Source organism: Hibiscus syriacus, unplaced genomic scaffold, assembly GCF_006381635.1.
Source record: "Hibiscus syriacus cultivar Baekdansim isolate YM2019G1 unplaced genomic scaffold, ASM638163v2 tig00110954_pilon, whole genome shotgun sequence".
Lineage (NCBI taxonomy): Eukaryota > Viridiplantae > Streptophyta > Magnoliopsida > Malvales > Malvaceae > Hibiscus > Hibiscus syriacus.
Window position 1 is genome coordinate 1004009 of NW_024062931.1, and position 24736 is coordinate 1028744.

At 33.7% G+C, this 24736-nt stretch overlaps 3 protein-coding genes across 5 annotated transcripts; 1 reads left to right on the forward strand and 2 right to left on the reverse strand.

The window, feature by feature from the left end:
- On the forward strand, positions 1-303 carry LOC120148153. Its single transcript, XM_039161335.1, has one exon. It carries the CDS (start codon positions 1-3, stop codon positions 301-303), a length of 303 nt encoding a protein of 100 aa, XP_039017266.1.
- An 816-nt stretch (positions 304-1119) lies between these two features.
- On the reverse strand, positions 1120-4148 carry LOC120148230. 3 transcript variants are annotated; one of them, XM_039161398.1, is made up of 8 exons: positions 4053-4148; positions 3162-3662; positions 2839-3001; positions 2404-2692; positions 2096-2168; positions 1917-2007; positions 1567-1646; positions 1120-1457 (listed from the first exon to the last, which is right to left on the reverse strand). In XM_039161398.1, the coding sequence occupies exons 1-8, from the start codon at positions 4098-4100 to the stop codon at positions 1272-1274; spliced, it is 1431 nt and encodes a 476-aa protein (XP_039017329.1). In that variant the 5' UTR covers positions 4101-4148; the 3' UTR covers positions 1120-1271. The 3 variants fall into 3 exon arrangements, with proteins under 3 accessions (XP_039017329.1, XP_039017328.1, XP_039017330.1); XM_039161397.1 differs by having other exon boundaries at positions 2404-2695; XM_039161399.1 differs by having other exon boundaries at positions 1273-1498; positions 1535-1646; positions 2404-2695.
- Positions 4149-6157: 2009 nt separating this feature from the next.
- LOC120148229 (zinc finger CCCH domain-containing protein 24-like) lies at positions 6158-11114 on the reverse strand. Its single transcript, XM_039161396.1, has 14 exons — positions 10506-11114; positions 10053-10145; positions 9647-9961; positions 9483-9555; positions 9211-9343; positions 8984-9137; positions 8750-8830; positions 8388-8510; positions 8093-8266; positions 7868-8002; positions 7534-7629; positions 7090-7407; positions 6739-6782; positions 6158-6639 (listed from the first exon to the last, which is right to left on the reverse strand). Exons 1-14 carry the CDS (start codon positions 11058-11060, stop codon positions 6393-6395), a joined length of 2541 nt encoding a protein of 846 aa, XP_039017327.1. The 5' UTR covers positions 11061-11114; the 3' UTR covers positions 6158-6392.
- Positions 11115-24736: the final 13622 nt, after the last annotated feature.

The window sequence follows — 24736 nt, forward strand, 5'->3', positions numbered from 1 at the left end:
ATGGCAGCTTCGCCACCAGCGCCAACTGCATCAGATCTGGCGCCAGGGAACTCACCCGTGAGTTCTCCCGCTCCTTCGCCGTACAATGCGAGCGATATCAACCACGGAGACATCAATGCAGAAGGAAGCGAAGAGAAGTACGGTGGTGACGGAGGAATGAGCGATGGAAAAAAAACGAGAGTGGCGATTGCTGCGGTGGGGGCAGCGTGTTTGGTTGGCCTCGGTGGATTGGTTTACAAGAAGAGACAAGATAATATCAGGAGAGCTCAGTACGGATACGCCACAAGAAGTGAGATTCTTTGAAGAAGAATAACAATAATGATTCAACAAAAATAGGAAAAAGAGATCACAAAGAGGTTTATATTAAAAAAAATCATTTTTTATTCTTTTTAAGGAATTTTCAACTACTTTTGCATGAGATAAAGATTATCAAAATCTATTTGTTTAGTATTTTTATTATTATTATTTATTTATTTTGGTCGGACATATCTCTATATATTCATGACTAGAATCAAATCAGATGAACTCATACATAGAGAAAAAATTTCTAAAATTATTGTTATCTACAAAATCCAATTTTTTTCACTTGATTCACTATTTGAAATCATGTTACCCTTCCGGCCCCCTAATCCAGGCTAAATTGCATAAATATCCCTAAAGTTTTATAGCATATAAATTTTGTTCAACGAATTTTTAAAACTTATAATGTAATCATTAAATATTTCAGATGCTTGCACTATGATAACATTTACGTCCATTGCTGTTAAGGAAAATTGATATCGCACGTTAAAGTCTTTTTCATTTCATTTTCGGTTTTCTCAATTTTGTTGCTCAACCCTGCACGTAGGTGAACATATCATTGCTAAAAACGTGAAGCAGCTCAACATCAGCAACGTATAACTTCCATTTATACAGAACATGTGGAGTGGCTCACCATTTTTGTGCGTTTTAAGGTTTAAGCTTCATAGTGATCAAAATGGGTGATTACCGTATAAATGCTTCTGGATTTGAAACAAATGCAGATTAAAACTCTTCAGACTAAAATTTTAAGACCTACCTATATCCCACCCGTTATAGATTCAGAGTTTGCAGTAAATTTTATTTTTACTTTTGCAAACCTTACACGAGCACCATTTCATTGCAGTCTCTTGGCTTGAGAGACAGGACCCACGCTTGTTTAACCTTGAATGATGTTGGAATGCTTTGTGAGCCTATTGGATTTACCTTAAATTTGGACAAACTACCAAGCACATGTTGAGCTCCATTAAGAGTCAGCTCCCACTTTGCTGGTTTTCGTTATTAGGACCCGTCCGATGCGTACTGCTCTGCTCTGACCTAGCACGTTGCCATCTTCTTCTGCATCGTAGGATCTCAACTACAAAGGAACTCCCACTCATTGCGACACCGAATCCAGAAAACGTTGCGAGGAGAATCGATAGGATTGCTTGTATTTTCACCTGCATGCCACATAACATTATAATGAATCGATTTTATTCGACCATTTCGGTACAAGAATGAAGCAAAATAGCCAAACATCTGAAACATTAGCAAAGATAGACTCTTTACCGTGGAATAAAATATATGAGCAAAAGCAGCCACCAAAACAAGTTGAATTGACGCGTAGAGCCACACAAATCTTCGCGTCACTGAATACAAAGATTCAAGCAGTATTTAATTCAGAAAATCTTAAAATAACAGTTTGTCGAAATTTTGTATAGATCTCAGCCTTGTAAATTTCAACGATATACCATCGTTTCCCAGCCTAGTCATCTGTGTTATAAACTGCAAGGGTCATCTATGTGTGCATTGCGCAAGGATGGATGTCATTCATCTACCAACGGACCTTACCTTATATATGTATATAAATGTGTTAATCGAACATCGGGTAATTATATAGCTGAAGTGTGCGAGCCTACCCATTGTTGACGAAACCATGGATGAAAGAAGGCCTAGCACACACGAGAAAGGAAGAGATATAGCAATTGCACCAATGCCCATTTCTCCAACCTGCAGGCAAATGAAACATATACCGACTATCGAGGATATAAAGTAGTAAAACCCGGGAAATATACGAACGAGGAACTGTTTATCCTACCAGAAGTTGCTCAAGAAAACAAAAATACGAAAGCATGCTGATGAAAACAATAATAGGGACCTCATTCCAAACCCTGCAAACATCGAACCAAAATTATTACTTCCCAGTTTTTACTTATCGAGCTCACAATATAGAAGAATAAGAAAAACATAGAAATACTTTGCAACAACACAACAGACGAGGGTAAAATCAAATTAGATAGAAAAACGAAGTTCGTAAAACACAAATCCTTGTTCCAAATTTTACAATGATGTGCATAACTTCCAATGAATGATCCAGTACTAGTCGTTAACAAATTGATTATTTACCTGTATCCAGGAACATCAGGCTGAAGACCTCTAATAACTGCTGCATTTCGAGCTCGAGTACTTGGGATTCGTAAAAGAGTGACAGGTAGGTTCTGGACCTCTTGCTTACACACATCACAGGTCTTGTTCCCTTTGATGGTAAACCATTTCACAGCACAGTCTTTGTGGGCCAAAGCGAGCTCACCTTTGCAGCTGCACTCCATCTTAAGCGTTTCACCTCCTTCACATAGTTCGACCATACAAATTCGACAAACAGCCTCTTCTTCGGGTATATCCTCACCGTCACTGTCTTCTGTAAAATGAGATGTTAAGACATCATCCGGTACGATAGAAAAAAATGTAAAATGCAGATAACATGATAGTCTCAGGCAACTTTGCAAACTTGAACATATGCAAGCACATACATAAACCCGTAGACAAAAGACGATGAAGTACCAGCATCAGGTCCCACGGGAAAATTCGAGCTTATTTCCCCTTCCTTTACTCGTGAAGTCAAGGGAACTACTCGAAAAAACGAATCCATTCTCCTTAAGTTTCCTTCTTTGCGGTTTATAGGAACTGACAGTGAGCGAGAAATCTGTTGTATGCTTCCCTTTCTCTGCAAAGGAACTAACAAATTTAAATAACAAACATTCAAATCCTTGCATCGAAAAGATTAGCTTCGGAAGGAGAAATCCGGGAAATATTTATGAACAAGTTCTACTACACGTTATATGCATATATAGTCACAATCATGGCAGAACATCACAAAAACTTACACTGGAATTTACAGAGCCACTTAGGCTACCAATGCATTCGGACTCTGAGTTCGAATGCACAATACGAGTTACAGGCAACGACGACGTCCTTTTCACCCGAGGACTTCTAAATAACTTTGTAAGCGACAATGTCCTCACAATGGAGGGTTTCTCCCTTCGTGAAGTGGTAGAAGATTCAGGAGCAAACATTGCAACCTTTTCAGCATCCAAATCAGGATTTCCATTCTTGAAGCTTGGTTTCGGTAAGAGGCTCTTCAAGGACGATTTGCCTCTCGACGAGGAAGGGCACAAGGACCCCGTGATTCTCGCATCGGACGGACTAGGTGTCAAGAGAAAATTCACTCTTCTGGGAGTCAAACAAGGCGTTGGTTTCATCTTAATGGTGACAGATTCTTGAAAGGGGTCTTCCAAAGTTCTTGAGGGTATCTCCAGAACAAGATTGCTTCGCTTTCGATTATGAGCACGAATGGTTTCCTCTGTCACTCCTAATGAATCTTCAACCTGAAAAAGAAAGCAAATAACCAAGATGAATCATTATGCAAGAAAATATACAAAAGAAGACTGCAACTGATAGACACTTCCACTAACTATAACATCACTAGCTAACCAAATTTCTTCAAAGTGTATCAATAAAACTCCAGTTATTACAAGAAAGAAGCTTCATATATATAACACCAAAGATGAGCAGAGCTTAACTGACATAGAAACATAGACAAAAACGTAACGTAAAAACATCCAAAATCAAAATTCAAAGGTTGTCTGAAGGAACGCAGGGAACTAGATCCCCTAATTCATTTTGAATTAAAAATATGAGAAACAATCAAAGAAAACCCCATTTTTAAATACATGATTACATGACTCAAGGCAGATTCATAATAAACCGGAAATTACCTGAGCAACATTATGTTCCTTCTCCATAGCTGTCTCTTGAGACGCCATTTTTTAATAAACAAAATCAAAGAAACCCCACAAGCACTGAACAAGAATGTGTAGATTTATTTGAAGTCTAAAGAGATGGTAAAAGGGAAAAAAATAAGAAGTTGAAAAGTAGGGGAGATGAAGAAGGTCCAACTGTCAAGTAATGAAAGAGCTTTGGAACAATGCTTTCTCATTTTTGGCAAAAGCTGGTGGGGGGACACACCTCTCCTTAAACTAAACTCCATAGCATCAACTGATGTCGTATAGGTCAAATTCTGCATGTCTCCCGTTCTATAGAAAAGTCGTGGCTTCAGTACTTTAATTTATTCAAATTTAATACCTGTACTTTTTTAAATGTAAAAATTTGATCTTTCATTTATTTTCCTCTTAAAAAGTAGGTGTCACGTTGAGGGTGAAATGCAGAATTTGACATTTATAGGCCAACTATGAGAATAGGGCAAAAGGAAACAAATTTAACCGAGGGTGAAACTTTGTGATGAAATTTTAATCATGATACATATTTTTTTCTTACCGGGAAAAATTATTACTCATAATTACAGACGTTATATGCACGATATCCAACCATAAAAAAAGGGTAAAACTTGAAAGAGAACCTTTATACATGGAAGTGTGTCCAATGGGTCCGCGAACTAGAAAACTTTTTGAGTAAAAGTAATAATGCAACATGACCATGGTTATATTTACCTGTGAGAAGTGAGTAAAAGAAAATTCAATTAAATATTTTATAAAGTGTCATAAATATAATTATAATTGTATTGTAATGAGCCAAAATAAGATTAAGAATTGAATCAACTTGAGGTTTATATTAAATTCTGTCTTTAAAGATATTGTATTATGTATCATCTAGAGAATTCAATAAGCTTTTCGTTATATAAAAAAAGGGGACTGATGGATAAATATTAGTTCTTGACAAAAATACTCAATCTAAGAGGACGAGAGAAAACAAATACACTATGAGAGATTCTCAATTTTGTGTGCCTTTAGAATGGAAAGAAAGCTTAATATTTATAATTGTAGGAGTAGGAGTAGGAGTAGGAGTAATATTAACTAATACTATTAAAAATAAAAAAATCAGATTCTTTTAAATAAATAAATAACACTTTAAAATGTTCTTTCTAATTTAAAGGTCTAATGGTTTGTCTTTATAAGGCTCTTTAATTTTTTTAAAAAAGATAATATATTCTTTTTGAATTTATTTTATACTTAATATGACTGAAAAATAAATTTATTTTAATTCTTTAACTAATAAGAATTGTTGTTAATCGTTATGGTACTGATATACAATACTTATGTATCAGTCTATAATACCCATGTGATAATTCATGATAAACGACGACATAGTAGAATAATTTAATTAATACTTTTAGTTTGTTTCTTTTTTTATAAAATGAAGTATTGTTTACGTAAGAGTTCCATAAATTAAAATTGTTCTTTTACTCCTAAAACTATAGAATACTTTAAATTGGGATGGATGTCATAAATATTTATTTAGTAGTTACTTGTTAGGCGTATAACAAAGTGGGTCTCATGATTTCAGTCCACCATCACTGTTTCATGCTCATCCCCCAACTTTTAGCACTACTCTATTCTATGCTGTATCATTTTCAAAGTTTTTGCAGAGCATTAATGGAACACCGCAGTCAACAAAGACTTGAGGGATGAAACAGCCATTTGATGATTCTTTTTTATATTTAATCCCTGTAATTGTATCACGGTATCACCTAAAAGTTTAGTTGGGTTAGGTATGCATTATGACTTTTATGGTAGCCATCAAACCAAAACCCACTTACTCTTCATATTATATTTATGCATTCTGCCCTTCCTGTTTAGGCTAAAATCAAGAATAAACAGGGACAACTACTTGCATATATGAATAAAGGCCGGGCCACGCCAGCGCAAGCATTGCCAAATAAAACTCAGGCGACTGTACCACTCACGTCTCCCGTCCACGCAATCCTTACCATTCATGGTGAAGACAAGTCTATCTTAATTTTTCCTCTTCAGGTCCACTAACTCCATTAGTGTCTCAAACAAGTGCATATACAAGAGTAAGAAGTTCAACTTCAAAGTTTGAACAAGGAACATCCAAGAATTCTTACAGTAGCATAGCTAAAAGAGCCCAAAAAGGGAGAAAGCTCTCTTAACCAGGGAATTTTCATTATGGAATTTAAAAAAAAACAATAGTCAATCAACAAGGAGACAATTTTCAGCTTCAAAAGTTTTGTTGGTAGACTGTAGGACTTAATCTTCCGCATTATATATATATTCATGTTTGACTTGGTGTTGGCCATACTATCGCTCCAAGAGCATCACCATTTCACAGTGTGGAGTATGTGGGAAAAGATCAACAGCCATTGTTTTTACAGGTTGGAAAGGCTCTGAAATCGGCATGGACTTGGCCCTGTGTCGTGCTAAACCAGCACTGCTCATGTTCCTCCAGCCCCGGTTGTCTTTCTTCCCTTTCTCAACTTTCTCGGGAGGTGGTGTGCAGAGCTCAATGGCATTTGCCACTAAGCTTTCAGGATTGCAAGAAATATACCTACAAAACAGAAAGAGAGTGAGAGAGGGATGAATTTAGGCTGAAAAGGGAATGGAACAACCAAAGAATGAACATGAAAAGCTCACAGTGGAAACTTACACAAGCCTCCGCAATCGAGCATGAGTTCGTAAAGCTTTGACCACCTGAATTTTCAGAAAACAATAAATGAGGTCCAAGATACGAAGACGAGATGGATCCATATCTGATGAACCATTTTTTTTATTATTATTTTCTTAAAAACCTATAGGTTTTACACAAATTAAATGCAGATAGAAGAGACATGTCTAAAACTAAAGCCAGTAGTTTTTAGAGAGAATTCCTAAGTATCTTCAAAATGACGCTACTTGACAGGGATCAAACGCAGCAATGGCATGCATGTCATAAGAGTAGAGCTTAGAGGAATTGGAACATAGACAACTGCTGGTATATCAAGAACGCAAGAATACTTACAGTGGGATGAAGTCCCATACGTGGAGGATCAACAATAGCAACAACATTTTTGAATTGCTGCACCAAAGAATTTCCATCTGTTGACATGGAACTTTCCTGAAGTTGATTTTGGAGCTCTTTTCCGTTATTTTCTGAAGAACAGTTTTCAGGCTCTTGACATGAGCTCTCTCCATCATTATGTGCATTGGTTGTGCACAAATCTTTCTCTTCACAGCTTAATGTTCCTTTCTCACTACTTTCTAAGGCACTTGAAAGTCGATCTTGTTCTTCAGAAACATTTAGGTACTCCTTCATCAGAGACCCTATTACATCCTCAGCCTGTTGCTCATAGAGACCACACAAGTAAATAACGGAACAAAGAAATGCAGTTTGACAATTGTACCCCCAACTTTTTTTTCCTCTAAAATAAATGAATCAATCAAAGATAAAGTTGGAAAATCAAACCTTTGAACAGATGAATCTACAATTTTTTATCCCATTAATCTCGGCATTCTTATATGCATCTTGAACTGCAGAAGCATTCATTTCAATGCCAACAACCTGCAGATTTTAATGCCTAGAAAGTTCAATTACAAGAGAGAATTTGCTATGCATATACAGATTAACTGAAATCATAATCAATTAGTTTAGTACTTCACAATAACAACATTAACAAGCCTACAGCATAGTCACTTTTTAAGTTGTTATACAACATGGAGCTCAATCTATGTCATAAGATTCAGATATGTAGAATCTGAAACAGTTACGATGAAGGATGGGAAATGGATAATGTTATTACCATACCAACACGATGCGCTAATGTGAGTCCAATTGTTCCAGTCCCACAGCATACATCAAACAGCAAGGTATCAGGACCCAAACCAGCCCACTCACCAGCAAGTGAATATAATTTCTCTGCAGCAAGAGTATTGACCTGCAGTACACAGTTGCCATTGCAAATTATCCAGAATTACGATGAATGTTTCAACCAGGGAAGACAGAGATCGAGGCTCAAGGTCTTAACCTGAAAAAATGCCGTTGGAGATATTGAGAACCGGAGGTTGCTTATACATTCATGAATCCTTGCTTCTACAACATTATTGGCTGTCTCTGGCCCACGACTGTTTTCTGTTTGCAGGATGGGTATTGATCGCAATGGAGCATCAGTTGGTGCCACATTTGATATTCCTTGATGATCCTGGATGAAAAAAATGACCACAAAAAGGAGTAATCAGAGAAGACAACATATGCTACCTGGCCTAGCTCAAGAAACCGCAATTTTGCAAGGGTGGAGAAAAGAATAATGACGGAACAAGTACTTGAACAACAAAAACTGTTAGAGGCAGAGGGGGAGAATTTGTGGCAGCACCCTCTGCAAACGCTTGAGCAAGTCTCTCAAACTCACTGGTTACTTGTGCATCATCAATCCCAACAGAACAAACCTATGCAATCAGCATATGACAAACAATTTAGCAGATACTTAGTATATTGTTCATTTTAAACCCATCCATGAAGAAAAACTTAGCCTACCCAAACAACTGAAAAGATGATGGCAGCTTGAGGCAAAAACTTTTCCCCTTTCATTCTTAATCAGCATTTCCATGCTTTTTTTTCTTTATAAAAATATACCGCTAAAAATATAACTTGAAAGATGAGAATAGAGCTTTCAGAATAGACAAACCTGAACAATGAGCATGACCTCTGAAATATTGGACTCAAAGTTTTCATCTGCAACCTTCCCAACCGATCTTCCTTCTCTGACCTTGTAGATTGAAATAGAATTTGAACATAAGATTAAACAGATTTTACCAGCAATTTGATTTAGTGCATTGGAACAAAAGGCAGAAATAATGTAAGTACTAGCACTAGATCAGTGGACATGTAATTCTCAAAGCCCTTGCATAAAAGAACATACAGTTAACTGACGCCAAAATCCTGTATTTTTAAATCTGCTCCAAATTGGTAAGCTTGAATGCTGCAAAAATTCCTGCAAGATTGAAGCATATTTGCAAGCAATTTTCGAAACATTTGGGCAGTCCACAGGTTCTTCAACAGCTGTCACACCCTCCCTGAAAGGATTCTTGTCTTTAGAGGCACAACTCTAGCTCAAAAGAAATTCCCAAGCAGGTTAAAAGTCTTTACCTAAAATTTCCCAGCATGAACCCCACAGTCGGTTTACCCTGACGAGAATATCCAACAGAAAACTCACACTTGTTGCGGTATCCATGTACAATTGGGGATTCAATTATACCTTCCAGTTCACATGGAAGACCACCTATACAAATGGAGATTTTAAAAAACAATCATTAAAAGAAATGGCCAAGTACCATCTAATTGCAAATTCAAATTATTACACCTTAAATACAAGTTCAATGAGAGGATTGGTTTTCAATGTGTTAAAAGTGAAAGCAAACCTCGCTCCTTAGATTTAAGAACCCAGTCAGGAAGTGAAACACCGCTAGGACAAGCTTTGCGTGCATTTCTAGTCTGCCAAATAGTAAATAACAGTGGGTCAAATATAATTAATAATGAAAATTAAAATAGCTAAAAACAGAACAAAGGGAAAAGTGTTTCTAACAAGTTTTTTGAGCATTTGCATGACAGAATTCTTCTTGAGCTCCAACTGGTCAATGTAAGGCATATGAGCAAGTGGAGTGACTGCATCGCGTGCACTTTTCACCTTTGAGGTTGAATCATCATGTGCAGAACCATCATCAATTGGCACACCATCTTGAACCTCATTTGAAGCATTTGAAACACTTGCATTCACCTTAACCAATGCATCTTCACTAGTCTGTGCAGCCATTGCTGATTTCACTTTCCTCTCGAATGATCGAGGAATGATGTTTGCAACCTTTAAACTCTTGTTGCCAAAAGTCTTTCCTTCCAGTACCTTTCACAGAGAAGAGATATTTGTATACCAGTCAAATTTTATAGCACATTTATGCATCACTGGTTCTCTATATAATTGAAATATGGGATACCTCAACTGCACTTTTCAACTGTTCAACACTTTCAAAACTCACGAAACCAACCACCATGCCTTTCTTTTTCTTTGCAGATTTAAAAGTAATTCCCTAGAAAAAGAAAACAATCCATATGAGATACAAAGCAAAAAGAAACTCTGCATAATTTACATTATAAATCATTGAACTTAACATCGAAGTTTAAGTCACAATTATCTGATTTCATCAAACAAGTTCACTGAAGTTTTATTATTGACAGATTAGATCGCCTTGGTAACAATCTAATGTAAAAAATATCCGACTAAATTTATAAAAGAAATGAACTTTGTGATTTCGTGCAGAGTGGGACATGCATTTTGAGCTAACAATTTCTGTAAGAATTACTCAACGGAATTAACATAAACGACTTACCGCTTACCCAAAGAACTTTAAAACTGTTCATCTGAATACTGAAACCTATAAAACACTTACTTGTTCACTAAGAAACTTCCTCAAACTATCCGCATGCCATTTCCTTGGCAAATGCACCAAGCATTTACTCAATTGAGGGTCTCCACACTCTTCGCCATCTTCACCATCCATGACCATTTCCGTCATTATAACCTCCTGCTCCTCTTCTTGCTTCGCTTCCAACTGCTCCCCATTCTCCCCTTTTATCGCCTTCTTTGCTCGCTCCGAAGTCGGGTCCCACGTGTTATCGGGCCGCAGGAGGAGCTCCTCCTCGCCGTGGGCGTACCTGCACGTGCTACCATGGCTGCAGGACCCATCTTGACGCCTGAAGTAAGAGCAAAGGGAGGTTTTCCACTGAGGGTGGGTAGACGAGTTCATGTTCGAGACTTGGTCCTCTCGCTTGCGTTTCTCTCCAGGATTGGCGTCGATCGTTGATTGGGGATCGGACTGTGGGATTGCTTCGTGTAGAGGTTGGGGGTCTACTTGGGTTGAATCTTGGCCGTTGTATTGGGGGTTTTGGGTGGCGGAGTCTAGGATTTTAGTTTCAGAAAGTAGGTTATTTGGAGAAGCCGCCATGGGAGTTATCGCACTACTTTCACTGTTAGGTAAGTTCAGTTTTCTGAAGTGACGATCGTGTTTTTAAGCTTGCCCTCAATTTTAATTTTTTTTTTCAAAATTCTTTTTTATTTGCCTATCATTTCACATATTTTTAATATTATTTTTAGGCTTAATATCAAAACAAGTGTCTAAAGTATACGATTTTTCTCAAACAGGTACCTAAACTAATTTTCGTCTTATTTAAGTGTCTAATGTTACAATCTTTACTAGGTTAGGTGTCTTGGTCATAACGGTCGTTACATAAAATTTGTTAACCATTCATTTGATGACACAGGTTGCTATTTTAATTTTTTTTCAGGTTTTTTTAATTTTGAACATATTAAAAATAAAATGATTAAAATATTAAAAGTAATATTTTAATATTAACATTAAAACAAAATTTTTAACCTAGAAAGTAAATCCTCAAGAGTTAGGTGGCGTTTGGTTGGATGAAATCCCTTGGAATTGGAGGGAATTGGAATCCAATTCCACCACATTCTCATGTTTGGTTCAAGTTTTCCAAGGGAATTAGAATCCCTCATGGCTTCAACTTTCCATCAAATGAGGGAAAGTGAATTCTATCCAAGAATTGATGGAATTCGATTCCCTTGTTGGAGGGAATTAAAATTTGACCATACTACCCTCATCAATCTTTTGGTAACTTATTCATATATTGAATAAAAATATTTTTTTATTATTTCGGGTTGGGTTTCTAATTCATATTTTCGGGTCGGGTCGGGTGAAACTTTATTTTAGTCAGGTCGTCGGTTTTTTTAAGTGTGATATTCGGGTCGGGTTTTTTAAGTGTGATATTCGGGTCGAGTCGGGTCGGGTTTTTTTAAGTGTGATATTCGGGTCGGGTGGGGTCGGGTTCGGGTTTAGGGTGAAAAAAACCAGACCGACCCGAAAAAATATATAATTTTACCTTATATATTTATGAATAATTACAATAATACCCCTCTATATATAATTATTTTTCAATTAAGTCAATGTTTTTATTGAATAAAAATAATTTTTTTTATTATTTTGTGTCGTGTCAGGTCAAGTTTCTAATTCTTATATTGAATAAAAATAGTTTTTGGTATATTTTTTGGTAACTAATTAACATATTTCTATTGGAATGTATCGAAATATTGTTCTATCTTTTGGTGACTTATTAACATATTTTGATTGCGATGATTTTAACTTATGATGTTTATTAGTATGATTTTTATAATTTATTGAAATGAATAATCAATCAATAAAATGAAAATTTAATATTTTTTAATTTTTTATAATATATTACTACATGTAAGTTGTAAAACAAACTAAAATAAAGCAAAAAAATAACAAGGACAATTCTGTCATTTTACATTACTGAAATCAAATTCATCTGAAATGTATGTGAACCAAACAAATATAGAATTGGATTCCAATTCCTGACAGATTACAATTCCTTCACAGATTCCAATTTCCTCATAAACATTCTAGCGAACCAAACGCCACCTTATTCCTTCTCTCCTTCTCTATCGTTTATCATTTCCCCCTTTCTCTTCTAAAAAATCTCATCCCCTCCTCCTCCATTCTTCCTCGATTTCTTTTTTCTCCTTTGAGTTTTGATTATTGTTCTTAGTGTTTGCTTTCTTTTTTGTGTTTGTTTCTATCAAACCCTAAATATAACCCATTAAAATTTAAAATAAAAATGATTTGAGGTTTAGGGTTACTGCTGAAACTGAAAACTCACGTTTTGAAATCAAACACTTAGTAATCTAGTTTGGAAAATATGAATCCAGGCAGAACTTTTAAGAGGTAATATGAAATTTATATTTCCTGTTTTTTTTACCCAAGACTGAATCTAATGCTTTATTTCTTATAGGTTTGCGTGGAGTTCACACACAAAGTGAAAGCATTGTTGTGTTGTTGCCAAGAAAATTGTTGGTACATCCTTTTTTTTTTTCTATATATAAAAATATATACAAATTGTGTGTTGCCAAGAAAGAGTTGACTAATAGTATAAACTTGTATTGTAGGTATGTTCGTCTGCTTAAAATTATAGGAAAGTGTGTTTGAGTATGTTGAATTGTTTAAAATAGTCAAACATGTTGATTTTTTTCCTAGTAAAAGTATGAAGCATGTTGTTATTTAGTGAACATGTTATGTGAAACATACTGTAATATTAACATCCCGAAATTCGGGTTAGTAGTTCGGGTCAACCTGAAACCCATAAACCAAACCAATGACCCAATAAAATATATGGATTTAGCTAATTAAGGTTTGGGCTGGAGTTAGGCCCAACGGATAATGGTGATTTTGTTTGATTATGGAGTCAAAGGGATTAAAAGTGTAATTTACCCATTTTTATTTTGAAAGATAAAAACCCCTTATTTTTAAGTTGGGTTGCATGAACCACTTTGCCATAATATCTTACCAAACTTTCTTCTTATTCCTTTCATCATTTTTCATTCCTCTTCCTTTCAAAAGTCAAGAATTCAAGTATTTCCATTCTAGTTTGGTTAAGCTAAGGTAAGAATATGAATCACCATCCTTCAAGCTTCATTTTAAGCTCCATATTATAAGATTTCGACTATAATTTCCAAAATGGGTTTTGGAGGTCTTTTAGGTGGATTTGAATTATGGAGAGTGTATTTAAATTGTTTCGAGCATCTAGTTAAACTAGTAATCAATTTTCTACCTTGTTCACTGAAAGAGGTAGGAGAGAGTTAGAAAGCTAAGGGTAAAGAGAAGGCACCTCTTGAGTGAGTTAGAGGTTTTGCTATTAGCCAAGAAATTCAAGGTAACCACACTTACAACTCTTTATACTCTTTAGTGGGTTATTAGAAGTGTATTATAGCATGAAAGTTGAGACTAAAGCTTGAGGAGCATGTTCATGGTGAACTCTATGTTTTATGTTATTAGTATGTTTTATATAAACACATAAGATATTAATAACAGATGGGAACCCCAAACCATAATATCCTAAAATAGAGTTAGAGACTAAAATGAAAGTTTTTTGAAATTTGGTGATCAAATTATGAAAATTTAAAAGTTTAAGGACTTAATTATGAATTTTATTTAACAGGATTGATTGGTAGAGATGAAAAGATTGAAGGGTATAATGGTCATTTGACAACTAATATAATTATTTGGTTATGGTTATATAGTAACCACGTGGAGTTTGAGGAAGCAAAACTCAAGATTTTCCAGAGTCTTCTTCCTCCTTCAGCTGTGTACCTCAGTTATTAAGGTTAGTTCCATAATGGTTGATAATTTCTTAATTTTAAGATTGGTTTATGTTCTTTAGATGATACTTAAGCTTAAGTTGTCTTAAAACTAAAAGATGAAGGAGTTGGAAATGATTAAAGATAAGAAGTTTTTAAGGGAATTATTGAGAAAGAGTTAGTAAATAAGTTTTGAAGTGAAATTTGACTTGTCAAGGGTGGAATTAAGAAGTTATAAGTAATAGTAGTGAATTAAGAACATAGAGAAAAATTAAGCAAGATTCTTAGTTCTAAGAATTCTAATGAGATGTTGAACGTTTAGATGTTTTAAAGTGATATAAGATGGTCTGAATAAGTGTAGTTAAGCTTAAAGGGTTAAAATGAGGTTATGGTAGAAGAATTAAGTAAGTTTGGTAAGATTTTCGGGTTAAAGAAGTGTATTATGGGCAAGGGGTATCGATACTGTTCATCCAGTACCGATACTTCAAAGAGGAAATAAGTGTTATTTGAAGCATGGGTATCGATACTGGTTGAATGAGTATCGATACCATAAGGCACAAATTTATAAATTGTTCAGAGAGTATCGATACCAAAGTAACATTATCGATACTGGGGGTATCGATACCATCTAGCAAGTATCAGTACCATTTTGAAAATAAGGATCATCGAATTGAAAGTGGGTATCGATACCGTGGAAGAGTATCGATACTACAAGCATAGAGGTATCAATATTGTGCTTGTAGTACCGATACTACTTGAGTTGGAAATTAGAGATTAGTACTTTGATTAGATTGCAATAGTAAGAACCTTTGCAAGTAATTTGAATTCTGATACTTATTGGATTATATATTCATGTAGATAACGATCGAGAGCAAAGTATGAACAATTTAACCAAGTAGTAGTCGTCGAGAAAGAGATTAGTATTGACTAGTGAGGCCAGGTGAGTGCGTCTTATTTTGATATAGGAGTACATGGAAATTAGACTTGTGATAAGTCTATTTCTTATAATTCTAGTACATGAAGTTATGAATATAAGTATGCGAATGACATGATTTGTATGTATGCATGACTATATGTGTTGATATGTTTTGTATGTGCTACATGATTTATGTAAAATACTATTATGTGATAATAGGAATATAAAATAAGTTATGTAATTATATGATCATCAGAGGTAAGCCATGTGACAAGATAAATGTGCTACATAAGAATGTAATATAAGCTATGTATAAGTGATGAGTCATGTAAATATATGTCTAGGAGAAGACTTAAGAGAACAAAATATAAACCATAAGATAATGAATTATGAGACTCTGCTAGAATAGTATATAAATTAGGGAGACATGAACATAAATGATGATACGAACCTATAGGATAAGCATTATAGGAAAGTTTTATATACTTAAAGGAAATTATGATATAGGAGTTATAGAATGAAGAACTATAAAACCCTATGAGAATGTTATAGGAGTTATATAAAACTGAATTAAACAAATATAGGTTATATGTTATTGTATAGGTTAGTGTAACAAACCATGTAAACTGGTATAAAGTGGAAATGAGATAAGATAAGTAGCATTTACTTATAGGATATGAATATGAAGCATGAACTATATAAGGAAGACTTAGGTGTTATATGATTTAAGCATGGAAATGAACATAAGATATAGTCAGGTGAAATTATTAGGTCATATGAGTATATGTCATTACTATATGGATTATATGAAAGAATATATATGAATATATATGTAAGCTTATATGGTATTGATAGGACATATAAGATTATATGCATGTGTGATAACATAAGAAAGTGAACTAAGTTCAATGATATTGAACTATGTGAGTATAAGTATATGAAATATGTAACATATAACAATGAGCTATGAGAATATACAAGAATGTTATTTGATATATATGACAAGAAGTATGAGACTACATGTGCATATGTGATAAACATAAATAATAATGTCCATGTTATGTGTCATGAGAGGTAGAAGTATAGTTGGTATGCCAAGAGTCGAGGGTTACATAGGTCCTTCGGGACTTAGATTTCACATGCCACTCAGTGGATCCTTATACGAGTTGCGGTGACAGCATACGTGCACAACCTCTAAGTACTCACATATCTTTAGTTCTCACATGTGTACATGGGCTAATAAAGAGATAATAATAAATTCATTATATATGATTTATATACTTTGTGCTATGAAACATATTACAAGAATTATATGATGCTATGTGCGTTTCTTTGTGAAAAGATATGTGTGTTCTATGGTATACATAAATAATAAGTACAAGATCATATGTTAAAAAAATTAATAATAATATAGGATAATGATAATAATGTGGATGATGATACATGTGCAAATGGATAATTATTGCATGCAGAATATAAGTTGTTGTGTGTATTATTTGATTAAGAATGACTAAGAGATATGAATAATGAAATAAGGACTAATGACAAGATTTGTAATAATGGAAATGATTGTATATGAATATGTATGAATTGGTATATGATTTGATATACTATTATTGTATTTAATGTTCATGCATTGTTAGAAGTTAGAGTTACATCATAAGTTGTATATGCCTCACCAAGTCATGGACTTAGCGTGTGAATATTTCGCACGTAGGTTCTGGAAGAAAGAAGAGAAGTTAAGATGAGCAAGACATGTCAGCCTTTCCTTTACGAAGTTCAGATCAGAATTTTTTTTTGGATTTTATATATGTTATTTTATTAATTGCAGTTGGCATGTACTAAGATATTTGTATTGGATTGTAAAATCCAATGTTTTTAATTAATATAGAGTACTCATTTTCTTGAAATATGGATTAAAATTTTAACCAATTTGTAAAGAAAAATATTTTGAAAAGTCAATGTGACACATCGGACTCGGATCCGGGTCAGTTATGGGTTGGGGTGTTACATAAAGTGTCAATGTGAGTGAGTTTGAATACACAAAAAGGGCATTAACACGTTTGAGTATCGGTATTGGAGGGACCAATATCAATATTGTTCTTGTTTCAAGCTTAAAATACATGAATTTTGTAAGGGCAGTATCAATAACCCTTATAAAAGTATCAATACTAGGGGTTTGGTATCAAGAGATCTGAAATCTAGTAGCCACTTTTGGTATGTCTATTTTCAACATCGAATCCAATTTCAGTATTGATACCACAGATGGTATCGATACCCTAGTCTGTGAGTATCGATATTGGGTTAGTGGTATCGATATTAGTCACCAATTTTCAGATTTAATTTAACTTAAGGTATCAATAACCCAAGGGTGAGTATTGATACCCTCATTCAATTTTGGACATAAAACCCAAAAGTTTTTAAGGGGAAATAAGGGTTCCCAAGAACTCTATATTACTCTCAAATAAGATTAAAAGTGGAAGCAATAATAATGCTTAATTACAGTAAAAATGAGATAAATTAGGGTGACATAAAACTAGCCTTGATTGATGCTTGAGAAACGATCAGGACACCCAAGTTCCTTTATCAAAAATAAGGTGATGAAATTTAGAATCAGTCTGGATATCTTTAGGTAGTGCGCAAGGCACTTTAAATTGACTAACTGGGGCACAAGGTCCGACACTAGCAAATGGTGGGTTAGTAGAGGGTGTTGTGTCCGATGTAGAGATTTTTGGGTCTCATCCTCTGTAGACTAGAGGGGCGCGTGAACTCCGAGATGCATAAATCCCTCAATTGCATCACAATGTCTACCATAGAGTAGAAAGTGAGTATACGAGTATACTCACTATATTATTTTATCAGTTGGCTTGAGCATGATTTAATGAACTCATTTTAATATATTTTAGTTGTTAGTGTGGCACTGGGCTAGTTAGCTCAACGTTTGAAATTTGTTTCTTTGCACATTCTTACGTGAGGAGCAGTAGAGGAGCATTTTGTGCAACAATAATCCAGATCAGGTTCAGAACAGAATACGTCTTGAGTTCTTTAGAGGGTATGTATATTATAAACCCTTTATTTTGTATATTTTGAAACCTTATTTTATATAATCAAGGCATAAATTATTTTAAATTAATGGTATGTATATTTTGAAATGATACTTAAGGAGATCCCGACGTGAATTGATTTATGTAAATATTATTGTTTATTTTATCATGAGTAATTTTATATGAATGTTTTCAATTGAGTAAGTTTAAGAAAATTTTTGGTAAGCCACTATAGTGGTTTATTGTGGCACTCTGATCGATCGACTGTGTGTCGTATTGATTTAAGATATTATAAACATGCCGTCATTATGTTGATTTATTTTGGGTTAGTTGTTTAATTACTAATTATATTAAATAAACATATTGTTTTAATTATTGTAGAAAATGAGTATGGGGCTTCCAATAGTGGTAGTTGTGGGTCTAATATATTGAAGGTGATGAAGTAAAGTTACTGATAGGAATAATAGTGAGAGTGAATGGTTAGTCAGAGGGCATTTATTGTTATAACGATGATGAGGAGATAGTTGCAATCAAAGATAAGTTTAGGCTAGTAAAAAAGAAAATCAAAGAGAAGTTTGTTATTAAAGAAGACTTCGGACTTGATGTCGTATTGAAGGACACAAACATTTCGAATGAGGAAAATGAAGCAAATGCATATGGTGTAGATCGTGGATAGGATACTGAGTATCTAGATTGTTCTGATATTGGTAGCTTCGAGACAGATTCAGATGGTGATAATGTTTGTTAAAGGAATGGTAAGGTATTTTCTGATGCTTCAATAGAAGTACCCATGTTTCAGGTGGGAATGATTTTTCAATCCCGAGAGCAGTTGAAAGATACCCTTTATAATTATGTAGAAGACCAAATAAATTTTACAATCCAGTGTGAATTTTAAATATTTTAAATATTTACTACATTAACCATTTACAACCCAATGTAAATTTTAAATATTTTTTTATTTTAACAACTTGGAAGACCAAATCATATCATCTTTCTCAACCTCAAATTAGGGATCGATCAACATCCTCTCAACATTCAGCAAATGTTCCTCACCCCATTATAGCATTCTCTGACCCCACTACAACTTAAAATGTAAAACTGTCTACAAATGTAAAATGCGTATCCAAATTAATCCGAGGGTCAATGCATCTTGATCAGTCGTGGCGATGTCAAATTCAACCCCGATAAAAAAGATAAACAAAAAAAAGGACAAAAAATCGTAAGATACCAAAAGACATAAAAAACGTCATACAAAGACAGAGATAAACGTGTCATAAAGGTAGATACCATGTCACAAAGACATAAGTATTCTCATTAAAAAACTAAAAAAAGAAAAAAACAACCGGTGGGCGACAACCAGCATCAAAATCGGTGCCGCAGCCGATTAAACAAAATTAAAGAAGAAAAAGTTGAATTGATGAATAAAATTGACACAAGTTATAAGGAAGAAAAAAGGGGAAGAGAGATGAGGAGGAAGAAAAAGGTTAGGGTTTTTAATTAAATGAATCTCGAATATTTAATAACATCTACTTAATAGTATGTATTAAATGACCATCCAGCTCAATTGGTAGAGCACAAGGTTCTTAACCTTGAGGTCGTGGGATTGAGTCCCATGGAGGGCATTCAATAATTTGGAGGTCTCCTACGGAAGCTGTTATCAACCTAGTGTTGGGGCAACCTACTATCTTACCTCCCTCTTACCCCATTACATATGAGAACAAGGGACATCCATTTTAATAGTATGTTATTAAATTTGAACCATTTTTAATATATATAATGACTTAATTATGACAAATAAATGCGGCCTGAATTTAATAGCATTTAGTTTAGGGATTTTATGTGATTCATCTTACAAAATCCACCCTTCCAAACCACATTATTTTCCCTACTTCCACTCCAATTTTATTTTGCCTCTAAATTTCTCACATCACTAGGTCAGGTGTGTGAATAGTAAAAATTACCCTAACAAATAGTCCTCTCTATTGATACTATAAAATAAGTAAAATTAATCGATAGAGATTGTTTCAAGTGATAAACAGCTTAATATCGCTTAGGTAAGGTTTTAGTTTCAAGTTCTTGTGTATGTAAAAAATCTCCGCTATGAGCCTCACCCACCAACGCCATGTATACGACTCGGGTTGGTCTAGATTAATCAAGATGAAACATTCGACATGGATGACAACAAAAAAAAAATAAACAAAAATAGACGTACATGCATTTGATGACTTTCAAGTTTTCTACGTTACTCATCATTTTTACATATTTTCTTGTTCCCTGTCTGTAATTGTCAATCTTTTACAAACTTCTCAAAAACTCACTTTTAATCAAAATATTTTGCTATCGCAATAAAAACACATCCGTTTAGTGAATTATAGTTTATATATATATTGTAATTTTAGTAATTGGTTTAATATCCATTATACTAAGCTCCATCAAGATTTTTAAATTAAGTAGATAGTAACTTGCTGTGTTTAATTTAAATCCTAGTGACATGTTTGATTGAAATTAAAAAATAATAAAAATGTTGATAATTCATTTTGCTAATTTACTTGAAGAATATAAAGAATAGAAAATTTATTTATTTATTTTTGAAATATTAAGGTTGAAATTATAAAAAAAAATTAATAATGAAATTGAAAACCAATGAAATATTAGGGACTAGTTTTGTTTGGAAAATATAAAAACTAAAAAGGGTTTATTTGATTTTTTTTGAAATATTAATATTTATTATGAAAAATTAAACGTAAGATTTAAAAAAACAACGAGACATTAAGAATTGATTTTATTATTATGTCTCGCAAGTAAAAAATAATTTAAATATATATTTTTTTATAAAAAAAATTAATTTAAATATAAATTTTTAGCTCAATGGTTAGACGTCTAGACCTCTATATAACAAAATATTGATAACTCGTTTTGCTATTCTACTTGAAGAATATAAAGAACAAAAGTTGTTTATTTTTTTCTGAAATATTAAGATTGAAATTATAAAAAAATTAATAATGAAATTGAAAATCAATGAAACATCATGGACTGACTTTTGTAAGGAGAATATAAAAAATAAAAAGGGTTTATTTGATTTTTTTGAAATATTAAGGTATTATAAAAAGCTAAATTTAAGCTTAAAAAACAACAAGACGTTAAGGATTAATTTTGTTATATATTATGTCTCACGAATAAAAAGTAATTTGAATATAATTTTTTACAAAAATATAACAAAATTTGCTTTAACTCAATGGTTGAACGTCTAAACCTCCATATAAAAGGTTTATAGATCGTTTTTTATCTTACCACTATTTGTATAACTTTAATTTTCGTTGGTTTTATTTGTTCAATAAGATGATGTCACGAATCACTATAGTAATTAGGGATGGGCATGGGTCGGGTTTTTGGTCCACCCGATCCGACCCGACCTTAGAACAAGGAATCCTCCACCCGAGATCCGACCCGACCTGACCAAAACAATATTCCACCTGACCCGAACCGACCCGAAATAATAAAAAAAATATTTTTATTCAATAAAAATAGTGACTTAATTAAAAATAATGTATAGAGGGGTATTATTGTAATTATTTTAAATTAAGGTAAAATTATATTTTTTTTCAGGTCGGATAGGGTATTTTTCACCCTAAACCCAATTTTTTTTTATAAAAAAAAACTCAACCCAATCGAGTCGTGTCGGAACCCGTCAGGTTCAAGTCTCATGCCCATCCCTAATAGTAACGTATTGGTTGATTAAAAATATAAAAAAAAACAACGTACATACTCCTAATTAGGAGATAAAAATGACATATAATTTGAAGAATATGTTAGTGTCACATTAATATTTTCGTTAGTTTTTTAATGGTTTGTAACCAAAATAAGAAAAAAGATAACATTAATGGTATTTTTGTAACAAAAGAAAATTGTTGACCAAAATGAGAAAGAGACAAAAGGTTAACGACTATTAGCTTAATTTATATAAAAACAAAAGATATAAACAAACACCACTGTTGATGATAAAGAAATATAACATAATGATACGTTAAAAAAACATACAATATAAAAACATGTTATACAAGTAGATAAAAATATCTATAATTTTCATTAGTAAATGAGAAAACTAATAAAAAAAACAAAAGGAATTCATATATATATATATATAACAAAAATTAGAAACATGTGAAAGAAAAAGAGAGAAATGAATAAGATGAAGAAGAAATATAGAGTGATGAAAGAGATCGATGATTTATCTTTAGGTTACTGTTGTTGATAATCGATTAAATTTATTATTTTATACTAATAGAAAGATTTAGAATATTGTTGTATTAAATTTTACAAATATATTTTATATAAAATATTATTTTATATTTTTAATGTATATTATTAAAATGTTTGTTGAATTTGATGCCACTTTACTTAGTTATACCAATTTGAATTAAAAACAAAATTCAAAACATATCATATAATCTAAAAAAATATAAATTTATTAAATTATAATAATAATCTCATTTTATTTGTTAATATACATCACTAAAAGTTATTGTTTTCATAAATTTAAATCATTTTCATTTTTAAATTTGAGATTGCTTATTACTTATGGTTTAATTTATTTAAAATCTTTTGTGAAGTATAGTTTAAATTGTTATATCATAATTGAAAATGTCGAGTCAAACTAGTATAAGATTTAAAGAAATAATACTTTTATATAGCAACCCTCTGTGCTAGGGTTTATCTCTACCGAGTAGTAGCCATCTCTTTACTTTTGGTAGCCTCGAGGTTTCTCAGGTTTTTAAGTCTGATTTTTGCGTTTGTGGGTTTGCCATGGGGAAATTGTGCGTGATTTAGAGGATTGAACATGGGTGAAGAGGAGGAGGTTAGTTTGGTCTTGGTTTCATCGTCATCTCGTACTTTTATTTCTTTTGATCATTTTTTGTGGGATGTTTCTTGTCGACGAACATGGTGAATTTTCAAGCAATGAGAGTGACTTTAGCAAATGTCTGGCAACTAATTGGGGGATTTCTATCACTGAATTGGGTGCTAGTAGATTTTTATTTCGGTTATTCCATGAGGATGACGTGAATCAAATAGAAGCGAAAGGTCTGTGATACTTTACTTCTCATCTTTTAGTCATGCACAGGATGAAACAGGGGGAAGATCGGATGATGGTGGAGCTAAATTGGGCTACGTTTTGGATTATAATAACTGACCTATCAATTGGGTATTTTCTAAATAGGTTGCACAACAATTTAGGAATTTTATTAGTAAATTTGTCGAGTATGATTCTTCGGCTATTACGTTGGGTTATAAAGGGAGCATTCGGGTGAGAATTCTGTTGGATACTCGGAAACCTTTAAAGAGAAGGAAAAAGATTACGTTGCCAAACGGATCCTTCACTTAAGCTCAATTTCAGTATGAAAAACTGAGATTATTTTGTTTTAGGTGTTGCAAATTAGGGCATGGTAAAAAAATATTGCACACTTCGAATTCTACATGATAAGAAGGATCAGGCACTATTGTGGGATGATTCAATTCGTGATGCTCTACGAAGAAGGAGGATTACCATGAGCCTATGGTTGAGTGAGGAACAGGGAAATGGAGAAGTCAGGGTGTCTAGGGTGGTTAATCCTAATAAGATTTTATATCAGGTCTTGGGTGCCAAAGAGCAAACAAAAGCTTGGGTGTCTCGATCTTTCCCGACATCTAATGTGGTAGGCGAGGAGAATAAATTGGGAGATATCATAATGGTTGCAGTGGATGAGGAGAACCCCATTTAAAGGGTAGACAATGTAAAGCGATAGAGGAGTGGTCCAGCAGCCACGTCTAGTGTTGGGGAATTAAATGCTAGAGGTGAAGTTATATCGGTAGACCTGAATGATCAGACTAGTCGGGCATAATGAAACTATTGAGTTGGAACATCTAGGGGTTGGGGATGACCTAGACTGTTCAACATCTCCGGCAGGAGCTACAAGACATTAATCCTTAGGTTGTTTTCTTTATGGAAACAAAGTTACAAGGTTCACAGATGGAGAAGGTACGAAAGTTATGGGGTTTTGTAAATAAAATAAAGGTGGATTCACAAAGCTCTTGTGGAGGGCTATGTTTTCCGTGGAAGCACACTTGTGATGTTTTTTTGAGTGTTTTTTCTAGGTCGCATATTGATTTTTTATAACTGATACAGATGGATTCCAGTGGCAGTGTACTGGGTTTTACGAGGATCCAGAGGAGAATCGTCATCGAGAGTTATGTGATCTTCTACGACAACTCAATGATAACCAAAATACCCCTTGGTTATTCATTGGGGACTTTAATGAAATTTTGTTCACATTTGAAAAGGAAGGTGACCTCGTTCGTAATGAAAGACAAATGGTTGATTTTCGGGAGGCTTTAGATTGTTGTAATCTGATGGATATTGGGTACACGGGCACCTAGTTTACTTGGGAGAAAGGTCGCAATACAGAAAACAATATTAGAGAATGTTTGGATCGGGGTTTGGCGAATAGTGCGTGCAAGACTCTT